At 39.0% G+C, this 11,316-nt stretch overlaps 1 protein-coding gene across 3 annotated transcripts in view; it reads left to right on the plus strand.

The window, feature by feature from the left end:
* Positions 1-8,999, plus strand: part of Ttk (TTK protein kinase) — a 42,686-nt gene extending 33,687 nt beyond the window's left edge. For all 3 annotated transcript variants that reach the window (XM_005406915.2, XM_005406916.2, XM_005406917.1), the window contains exons 17-22: positions 5-129; positions 1,252-1,332; positions 5,642-5,818; positions 6,131-6,215; positions 6,518-6,615; positions 8,588-8,999. In XM_005406915.2, the coding sequence (XP_005406972.1) occupies positions 5-129; positions 1,252-1,332; positions 5,642-5,818; positions 6,131-6,215; positions 6,518-6,615; positions 8,588-8,671 (650 nt within the window). In that variant the 3' untranslated portion in view covers positions 8,672-8,999. The remainder of the gene's footprint in view (positions 1-4; positions 130-1,251; positions 1,333-5,641; positions 5,819-6,130; positions 6,216-6,517; positions 6,616-8,587) is intronic.
* Positions 9,000-11,316: the final 2,317 nt, after the last annotated feature.

An 11,316-nucleotide genomic window follows, 5' to 3' on the forward strand; every position in this document is an offset into this window, starting at 1 on the left:
GAAGGCATTGTTCATAGTGATCTGAAGCCTGCTAACTTCCTAATAGTTGATGGAATGCTAAAGCTAATTGATTTTGGCATTGCAAACCAAATGCAGCCTGATACAACAAGCATCATTAAAGATTCTCAGGTAGGACTTTGAGTGGATGGTCAGGTACAACACCACTGAGTTCAGTTACTTTGCATGTGTGACTGCCTGTAGGTGTGATATTTTCACCCACCTTGTGATATAAAGGATTTGAAATCATGTAAGAACAGACACTATGACTATAAAAAGATTTAAAACCATGGTCAGTACAATTTCGAATAGAAAATAAACTTTAGATAGAAATATATGCGACAGTTTTGCATACTTTTTCTACAGCGGAGATAGAGAAGCAGTAGTACTTGCCTTGGAAGTCACCTTGGTCACGGTCTGAAGTTGACCTGATGTCTGGCTCAGCATTTCTGGGTAGCAAGCTGAGGGAACTGCAATTACATTTTTTTCCCCCACTGTCCATGAAATAAGATTATTTCTGTTCTTCCAGAGAAGAAAGTTTTTCTTATCACTTAAATTGGGGGGAAAAAAAAACTTTAAGAGAGCCTTCATATTGGAACAACAAGCATTTTTATGATAGGATATTCAGTAACAAACGAAAGAAGTTATCCCATAAAAGCTAAAGCAGTGGTGCTAAAGAACAACTAAAAGGTAATCTTCATTGGCACTAAGGTGATGTGTTCCGTGTAGCAGATTTCTGTTGCAGAAGCGCTTTAACCCAAGAGGCAAAACCAGGCTTTGTTAAGAGCATATCCTTAAAACAATTTGATTTGACAGTCATTTCTTTTAACATCCCAAGTATGGCTAGACTTTGATTATTACAGGGGAAAAAAATGTTGAGTCTATTTCTGCACAGAAATGAGTGATAATCATTCCCTCAAAGTTTATGGCCATTAACAGAATTTTAGCCTGGACATTGGAAGGCAGATAATACTATTTGTCCTCTATAATTATACAGAAAGCACAGCATTCTGAACGCAGTCAGATTGGTTACAGTCTTAAATGAATTTTTTCAAATTCTGAAGCCAATTTCATTCTGCTCCAGTTATGATTTGATCTACAGCTTAACAGTGTTGGCAGTTACTTGAATTTTTCAAGCATATCACTGAAATCTATCATTGTCCTACTTTTCAAGAATCTCATGTGTATTTTTAAACATCTAAAGCAAAATGAAACATTTTCATTGATTTGTGTTTTCTCTTCCTTGGCAAATAGGTTGGCACAGTTAATTACATGCCACCGGAAGCAATCAAAGATATGTCTTCCTCAAGAGAAAATGGGAAATCCAAGTCCAAGGTACTATAAATATTCCATTTAATTGGCACCAATAAACTCAGCACATAAGTTTAAGTTCTAAAATTTCGTAGTCCCTTACTGTATAGAGATCTTGCCTTCTTAAGCTGGTTGTGATGGGATTCAATTTCAGTCTTTTTTATTGATTTAAGATTGTTCTTTAATGTTATCCTTTTAATACGATGATCCCTTGCTGTGCTCCCACAAGAAATTCACCTAACCCTAGTGCAGTGGTCCATGCCTGTAATCACAGCACACGGAGGCTGGGGCAAGAGGGTCCCACATTCAAGCCCACCTTGAGCAACTTAATGACTTAGCAATACCCTGTCTCAAAATTTTAAAAATGAACAAAGGAAGGGGATGTAGCTCAGTGTGAAGGCCCTGGGTTCAATCCCCAATACTGCCAAAAAAGAGAGAGGGGGCATAACTAGGATATTTTTTGAATTTAAAATTTAAGGGGAAAAAATACCAAATTAGCTCCGATTTGGATACCTGAAAATATTATTGCATTTGATATCCTTTGAAGGATTGTTTCCTAATTCTTCAATTTTTTTTTTCATTTATCATTTGTTTATAAGTTGAGCATTTCCAAGTATGACTGGAATATGTAGATTTTTCTTGTCCTTTCTTTCCTTTCTACTGTATTTCACCAACTTCCTAAGCTTTGTGATAGCCTCTTTGGTGCCCTTGTCAGGTGCCTTTTGCCTGTCATGCTCTCTCAGGCCCCCAGACTAATCCTCCTCCCGTCTCTGCAGCACTGTGACCAAGTGCGTGTGAACACACTGTGTCCTGGGGACCTTGTCGATCACCGTTACATTGAGAGATGTTACTGAGATGTGGCTTATTTACTATCATTGTTTTCTTTTTCTGTTCATGGATCCTTTGTTTTTCTTTTCCTGGTGTTTCTTGTTTATCCATTGACTGGCAAATTTTCTCTGTGCTTTCAGCACAATTCATTGTTTCTGTTGAGCATATTCTTGAGTATTTTCTGTAGAGCTGGTTTAGTACATCTTTTTCATGTTAATGCCTTATTTCTCCATCAATTTGGAAGAAAAGCTTTGCTGAGTAAATTAATCTGGATTGGAAATTATTTGCTTTTAGGGCTTGAAATACTTCACTCCAACCTCTTCTGGCTTTCAGGGTTTGTGCTGAGAAGTCTGCTATGATTCTAATTGGTTTACCTTTATAAATGATTGTTTTGTTGTTTTTGGCTGCCTTTAAAATTCTATTTATTTGTTTTTCTGAGTATCTATAAATTTAATGAGGATATACCTTGGTGAGCGCCTTTCGTCATAATTGTTTGATGTTTGTTGTAGTTTGTGTCTTGATGTCCCCCAAAGCCTCGTGAGTCATGGAGGCTGGTTCTAGTGTTTGTGATCGATCCATGGTCCAATGCTGGGATTACGGGTGTGAGTGCTACACCCACACTAGGGGGGGTAGCCTGCATACACTATAAGGGAGGGAAAGAGGCTCGCTGTCTCTCTCTTCCCTTTCTGCTCTTGGCTGCTTTTGCTGTTTTCTGCCACCATGAACTGTTGCCCTCAGCCACACCACCCTGCCTTGGAGCCAGCTGAATATGGACTGAAACATCTACACGCTGAGCTAAATAAACCTTTCCTTCCTTAATTTTGGGTGTCAGTTATTTTGTCCCAGCAACGAGAGAAAAGTAACCAAGACAGTGTTCTATAAGCATCACTTATTGTATTTTAAACTCTTTTCTTATATTTGGGAAATTTTCTTGCATAATTCCTGTGAGCATGTCAGTGGATCCATCTGTACTATGTTCTGTTTCCTCTCTAACTAGATTGGTCTTCCTGTGGTCCCCCAGTAGCTGCTGGGTAGTCTTCGCTTGTTCTCTATTTTCTTTGTGGCTTCTTTGAATGCTTTATTGCACTATTTTGTCCTCAATATCAGGCGCACTGTCTTTCACAGTAGTCATTTCTGCACTGTATGAATTCTCTTTTTTATTTGAGACATTTCTATTTGACATCTTTTCAAGGATTCTATATTCTTCTTGGATCTGTTGTTCAAATTTTGAGCTATTTTGGTTAGCTCTTCCAGTTTTTTACCTATTTCCCTGAAATTCACCATGGAAACATTGAGTGTAATTCCTGTGAACTTTGGTTCATTTCCTCTTTGAACTCATCTATTTTCTTCATCCCTTCAAAGAACTTTTCATAGATTTCTGCTACCAGATACTTGTTTTCTCCCCGGCTCTGCCTTGGGAGAGTTGGGGTGTTTGGCGAGCTTCTGTTTCCTTGTTTTTTCCATTCTTTTACTTGTATCTATGCTTATTTGTTTATATATTATATATATATTTTATATATTTTTTTAAAAAATTATATACGACCCCTTTTTTCCTCCTTTTTTTGGGAAGGACAGGTTACTGCAAGTGGGGGACTAGAGAAAAAGTGAGGAGAGCCTGTGGCTCATATGCAGATATTTTACGTGGATGTTTCCTCCCGTGAATAACTTTTAGCTTTGTGTGTCTGGTGCTAGTATTTACACCTGCTGTTACTTCCTTTAAGTGATTTTGACTCTATGTTTTGCCAAATGAATTGCTTCTATTTATAACGGTGTCCACAGCTTCAGTCTTCAGCACTTCTGTGTGGTGGTCCTTGCCCTTACACAGTTGGCAGTTTGTTATCTGTGGTTGCTCTGCACCTGCGGGGCAGGGAGCTGAGGTGGGGTGGGAGGAGTGAGAGGTGACTGAATGGGTGGTGATAGGCAGCGAGTGGGAAGTTTGAAGGAGCAGACTAGTGGTAGACAAGAGACAACTGATGTGGGGTCTGCTTTTATTGGAGTACTTTCAGTTAACTCCCTCACAGCTTCCAGTCTCTCCTGCCCGCACTCCTGTAACTCCTGCCCGCTCCCCATCCTACGCCTCTGGCTCTTCCATAGCTTCCCTAGCTTGTTGTCCTCTGGTTCAGAAAGTTCTGACAACCACACAGCTTTTCCCAATCACAGGGTGAACCTCCTTCTCCCATATCTAAGCCTTGCCCCACAGAATACCCTGCCCTCTCCTGACTGGCCTTCCTGCATCCACACTGGGGCTTTGGGAGTGTGGTGCGGCGCGGTGCTGCTGTGGAACCCAGGTTGAAATCCCCACGCCTTCCCTGCTCTGGCGTCCTCACCGGCCCCCGCGCCGTTCGGGGTGTGTCCTTCGTGCTGGCTCTGGAAGCAGCATCTTGCATTCTTCCTGCTGATAGGCTGAAACCCTGGAGCGAGACTGAGACCACGAAACAGGCAGGTTGAGGCAAACAGCGATATCCATATTTCAGACCCAGGCGGTCGGGCCGAGGACGAGAATGTCATTGGCCCAGGGTGAGCGGAATGAACAGGCTTTTTAGAGCAGCTTAGGTACAAAACTTGGGGTCTCTGAGTAAGGGGTCTGAGGCTGGGTAACAGACAGGACGGTGTTGGGTGCAGGGGCTGCTGGTGGGCCAGCATTTCTCATGGTTTTTCACAGAATCAGCTGTCTGAGGTTAAGTTGTGTGGGGCAGCTGCTAGCATCCTGCTTGTTCAGTGCTGTGCCTCTGCAGGTGTGAATAACAGACCTGCCCGGAGACCTGACACCTGCTGTCTCTAACTGCATGAGATTATCCTGGTGGGGTGAGGTGCTCTGGTTCTCCCTGAGCAGAGAGGTTGTTAGTTTTGCTTCGCCTCCTAGCCAGGAGCCTGCCAACCGCAGTTGGCGGCACTGAGGTCTCTCCTCTGGGGCGTGGCCCACCTCTTCTCTATCTCTTTTTTTAGTTTAGTTTTTGTTTGTTCTACGAGGAATCAAACTCAGGGCCTCGAACTTGCCAGGCAGCCTGTGCACCACTGAGCTACATCCCCGGCCCCACCTCTGTCTCTCTTGGTCCTATTTTGTTCCTCTTTGTCAGTTCCCTCATGGTTCCTGGTTCCCGTTCCCTTCCTCCTACTTCACTTCCTCTCCAAGCTGGTTTTATAGACGGGACACCGCCCTGGTGAGGCTGAGTTGCTGGCACTCACTACTCCGCCCTTTTGTCTCCAGAGAAGCTCATCTCTTAATGAAATAACCAAATATATGGAAGCTAGAAAAAAAAGTCTGTCGTGTAAACTTACACAGTCAGTGCAATTTAATTGTAATTTTATGATTGTGGTTTTATTCATTTATTTATTTATTTATTTGGTACCGGGAATCGAAATGATGACCTCAGGCTTGCCAGGCAAGCACTTGTGCCGCAGACCTATATCCCCGGCCCTATGATTGTGGCTTTAAATACTGATATTCTTACATTTTATATTAAAATAAATCAACTTTTTGTATTTTGTTTTATTTCCAACCTAGATTAGCCCCAAGAGTGATGTTTGGTCCTTAGGATGCATTTTGTACTATATGACTTATGGAAAAACACCATTTCAACATATAATTAATCAGATTTCTAAGTTACATGCTATAATTGACCCTAATCATGAAGTTGAATTTCCTGATATTCCAGAGAAAGATCTTCAAGATGTATTAAAGGTAATATTAACAGTAAATGGGTGTAGTAAGATAGTATTTTATATAATTGTTTGCTTAAAAGAAATAGCTGAAATGATTGGAGTTATGTAACTGGCTTAAGTATAACTGGTCTATTGAATTGCTGGCGGAACTTGGTTTTAGCATGCTTTGTTTATTTGAAGATGTTCCAAAATGTAGTGCTTGGGGTTTTGTAAAACGTTGTTTAAGTAGGTGTCTAGAAAGCAATTTCTGTAATATGAAATCTAGAAAAGTATTTTATCAGTGCCCCATAAAAAATTCTAATTAATAAAAGAGAATCTTTATTTTTTTTAGTGTTGTTTAATAAGAGACCCTAAACAGAGGATATCTATTTCTGAGCTCCTGGCACATCCGTATGTTCAAATTCAAACTTATCCAGGTACTACCTTAAAAATTGTTATTACTAGATCAATAACAAAAGCAGCCTGTTAATTGTAACAGAAATAAGCATGTGATTTGGCTCCTCTAAAGAAGTTGCTATTATGCCAATAGTAAAGTAAATAAAATCGCCTTTCCTTACCTGCTCACATTCATGTGTACCTTAACCAAGGTGTGATGCTTCGGTCAGTGATAAATTATAAGAATGTGAGTTGTGGTGTTAGTATATAGAATGTGTTTTTAATGGTCTTGCATTTTCCTGTTTGGAACCCCAGGGTGTTGTTGATTATATTTACTTTATAGGTAACCAAATGGCTAAGGGAACCACTGATGAAATGAAACATGTTTTGGGCCAGCTGGTCGGTCTGAATTCTCCTAACTCCATTTTAAAAGTTGCTAAAGTAAGTATGTCTATTCTCTACATTAATTTTAAGTAAAGCTGTATGTAATTGGGTGAGTTTGATAATTAAGTGGGTAACTCATTGAAAAGTTGGTATAATCACCACATTAGTTATGAGTTATATATCTGCATTTAGATGCTTAATATGTGCTTTTTTGATAAGTATAGATTTGTTTGATTTATACTTATATTTTGACGATAGCACATTTCAGAGTGGTTTGTCATATAAGGTACCTCCAAAAGATTGCTTTCCTGTCTCATCTGGAATAAATTTAGCACAGGAATCTGTCTTCTAAACTACACTGTTTCAATACCATTCTTAGCATAGCTTTTGAATTAATTTCTTCTATTAAGCCATACAGAAGTTACAGTATTTGTAATATAGAATGGATTATAGAAAGCTGTACATAGCAATTGCACATTTCCCAAAGCACATGTCTCAAGCTTTTCAGCCTCCCAGTACCTGTTTACATATATATGCATGATTTTTTGATTTCCATTTCATCACCCATTTCTAGGACTTTATGAATGCTATTGACTAACTAGTTTAGTTATCAAATAATTATTAATTATACATTTCAGTTATAACATAAAATCATGGGAGTTTGAACTAATGACACTCTTCGCTCTCTGGATAAGAGTAAAGTCAATTTAAGTTGCTAAAAGCTTGGGACACATTTCTACTGGGATTTGTTGTACATTCACAACTATATGTGCATTCAAATGCTATAAAGTGGGTTTTCTTTTTTTTTTGGTTTTGGTTTTTCTCCGGTACCAGGAACCGAACTCACGACCTTGCGCTTGCCAGGCAGGCGCTTTGCCGCTGAGCTAAATCCCCGGGCCCTAAAGTGGGTTTTCTTTTAAATTTTTTTTGAGTGCTGATGACCAGTCAGTGCCTTTAGGAGTTAAAGTTGGGCAAAGTCGTGTACAATTGCTCTGTATTGCATATTTTCATGTTTTAAATTTATACTAGTGTTTAGAACTTCTAGAATAAAATTAAAGTGGATTAGTCACCTGTATTACTGAGGTTATGTATTCCTTGAGGGCAAAGATATCTGTCTTTATACATTAGTTGTTAGGTGAGCCTTCAGTCTTCTTGATATTCTTAAAAACACAGACTTTAATGTACATTTGACTGCTCTATCTGTGGGTTCCATATCTAGGGATTTAACCAACCACAGATCAAAAATATTCCAAATTTTTAAAAAAATATTGCCCATGTACTAACAAAAATTTATATCACATTTACATTGTATCTCATGTATTATAAGTAATCTAGGGATAATTTAAAGTATATACAGGATGGTGTGTGTGTGTACTGATACTAAAGCACTTCATATAAGGATCTGGAACATCTGTAGATTTTGGTATCCATGGAATAGGGGTCCTGGAACCAGTTTCCCATAGATACAAAGGATGACTATACCTAGTTATACTTACATATATAATGACACTTTTTTCCCTCATACTGGGAATCTACCCAAGGTACTATACCATTAAGCTACATATGCTGCCCCTTTTTATTTTTTGTTTTGAAACAGGGTCTTGCTAAGTTGCCCAGGTGGGACTCAAGTTTGCAGTCTCCTGCCTCAGCCTTCCAAAGTGCTAGGATTACAAGCATATGCCACTATGCCCAGTTTATAGTCCTTTTTAATATCTCATGTTCATTAGTGAAAGTATTAAGTTTTCTAGTTTATATATAGGAATTTATGTGAGTAAATGTAAAAAAAGTGTTCAGGAAAGCCTTGAAGATGGTACATATGCTTATTGGGTACATTTTATTTCTTTTATGAAAAGTTGAGCTACATTCCATGATACCTGATTCTTAAGGCCAATGTAGATGTTTAAAACTCATATCTAGTCATTTATACCGTAATCTCCCAAATATACAAATAAATACATTTGTTATATTTAGAATATGTGATAATACATTGAACCAAAAAATTACAAAAGAGATGTGTTTTTAATTTCAGACTTTATATGCACGCTATAGTAGTGATGAAAGTAATGATTCTTCATCATCCAAGACTTTTGAGAAAAAATGGGAAAAAAAATGACACACAGGTACTCATAAACTGTCAAATAACACTATAAATATCTATGGACTGTTTTACTCTTGAATCTATGTGGAAGTCTACTCATGAAAACAACTTCATTCAGAAATGTTATCAGCAAAAATATGCAATAATTATCCTCAAAAGAAAACTGTAAAAATAACCACGAATGGCACTGTATGTATTAAATTGTAGAATTATTTTCTGTTTATACTTTACTGTAAAGCTAATCTATTCAATTGCATTCACATTTGGAAGAGTGGGTGGGCAACTGAAATATATTTTGAAGAACTATGTAAATAAAGGTTTATAGCATAAAGTTACACCAAAATTTCAAAGTTGTCCAGTTATTTTCTTCAGGCAAATATGTTTTTGGCAAGATATCAGAATTTTTAATGTATAAAAATTGTCTTAAGGGGAGACTTGAGAGAGCTTTGTAAATGAACTTTAAAAACAAAACACTCAAAGGTTTGAGTTCCTAGATTTCCTCATAATTTACAGGACCATAGTTTTAGTGCTATGTGTGGCTTCCTTCTTGCTTTGATCCTGCACCTACTTAACTGCTTTTCTTTTCTTTCTTTTTTTTTTTTTTTCTTAACTGCTTTTCATGTTTAGGGTCGAATGCTGGATTCTACCCTGTATATTGTGTAGGGCCTGCCACACTCTATGCCTTGTTTGGTAATGACTAATTTTAAGTATGGCCCTGGAGGGGTTTTTTTGTTTGGCACTGCTAGGGGCGGGACCCAAAGTCTTACACACCCTAGACAATCTCTACAGTTGAAATACATCCTCAGCCACACCCAAAGTCTCTTGACTGAATCTAATAGTTTACTTGAAGATATTGATTGAATACCCTTAATCTGAACATCCAAAATTTTGAGAGCCAGCATGAGACCACACACAGTAGATTTTACAACTGACCCTATGTGAAAGACTGCAGTCAGAACATAGGCACGCCGAAAGTATTGTATCAAGTTATCTTTGGGTTATATGTGTAAGATATTCTTGAAACATAAATAAATTTGTGTTTAGAGTTGTGTCACATCCCCAGGCATTTCATTGTGTATGTTTAAGTATTCGAAAATCAGAATAAATCTGAGATACATGCAGCTCCAATCATGTCTAGTAAGGGATACTCATCAACCTGTGTTATCATGTGGCATTCTTCTTTCTCAGTTTTTTAAAAAGATATTGATAGACTATTCCTTTAAAGCAGTTGTGGTAGATGGACAACTGGTGGTCAACTTATAACCCCCAGCTGAACTGAGTAAGCATGGTGCTGGGTATGGGAAGCCCACCTGGAGATTGTTGCCAGCAGCATAAGAGGCAGACCTGGAGAAGAAGTAAGGCTGTTGGGAGCTGGTAGAAGTTGTAAGGACCTCTTGGTTGTTTTGGAGGAGCTTGTCATGCTGGCTTTCCTAATGAACTTGGCTGTTTTCATCTTCTGAGGAGCTCGGGACCTCATTGGCACTGAGAATGGCTTTGGTTCACTTTGGGGAAGCTCTGGTCCTCACTTTGAACATCGCTTCCTGGCTCCAGAGTGGAAGATGGTGCACTACTTAGTCTCCTGGAGAAGCATGTTGTGCTGGCTTTCCTGATGGGAACTCATCTTTCCTCATCAGAGGAGCTCGGGACCTCACTATTGCTAAGGATGGCTGTAGTACTTTTCAGGGGAGCTCTGGTTCTTCTGAGCATCACTTCCTGGCTCCAGTGCAGATCCCTCAGCCTCCTAGCACAGATCCATCATCCCGCTGGCACAGACTTCCTAGATTCCACCACTGACCTTTGGGCCTTCCCAGCACAGATCCATGAAACAGGCCTGTATGAGGTATTGCTATGGGCTCTGAGCTACCAGTTGGACTCATGGGAGGTGTTGTTATGGGCTCTAGGTCTTCAGCTAGACTCATGCAGGGCATTACCATGGGATCAAGGCCCTCGGCTAGATTCCTTGGTCTAGGTGTGTGGACAGACTTCCTGCACTCTCTTGTATATCATTCTTTGGGTGACTATTATAAATAATCTTGTAAAATATGTGTCCTGTTTTATATTCTCTTTGCAAAATAACTCCCAAACCATAACAGTAGTTTTAGATTCACAGAAAAGCAGGGCATAAAACAGAGTTGTCTGTATCCTTGCCTTCACTCACAGACACCCTCCATATCAGCTCTCCCAACACCAGTGTCCACACCACAGTGGCTCATTAGTTACAGTCCATGAACCCACATCAACACATCATTATCAACCAAAGCCTGTAGTTTATGCAGGGTTCACACAGTACTATGCTATGGGTGAGAATATATTTAATGACATGTATCTGCAGAAGATGATAGAAAACTACAATGAGTGTTTCTTTAAAATTTATTATAGTAATTTATTTCTTTTAAAATTTATTATAATAAAAGACACATTGCCACTCACACCCCTCCAAATACTATTCATTGCTTTAAATACATGTATCCCATCATTTTTGCTACTTCAGAAGCAGTTCTGAAAGTCCTCTTTCATGAGTGTCTTTAGTTGCACTCTTATGGCTTCCTCAATGTCCTGAATTGACCTTTCATAGTCGTTTTTTACCATAGGAAGGAGTCAGAAGTTGCGTGGTGCCAGATCTGGTGAATAAGGTAGATGAGGTCACAGTAATGTTTATA

This window comes from Chinchilla lanigera, unplaced genomic scaffold (genome assembly GCF_000276665.1).
Source record: "Chinchilla lanigera isolate Chin_1 unplaced genomic scaffold, ChiLan1.0 scaffold00101, whole genome shotgun sequence".
Classification (NCBI taxonomy): domain Eukaryota; kingdom Metazoa; phylum Chordata; class Mammalia; order Rodentia; family Chinchillidae; genus Chinchilla; species Chinchilla lanigera.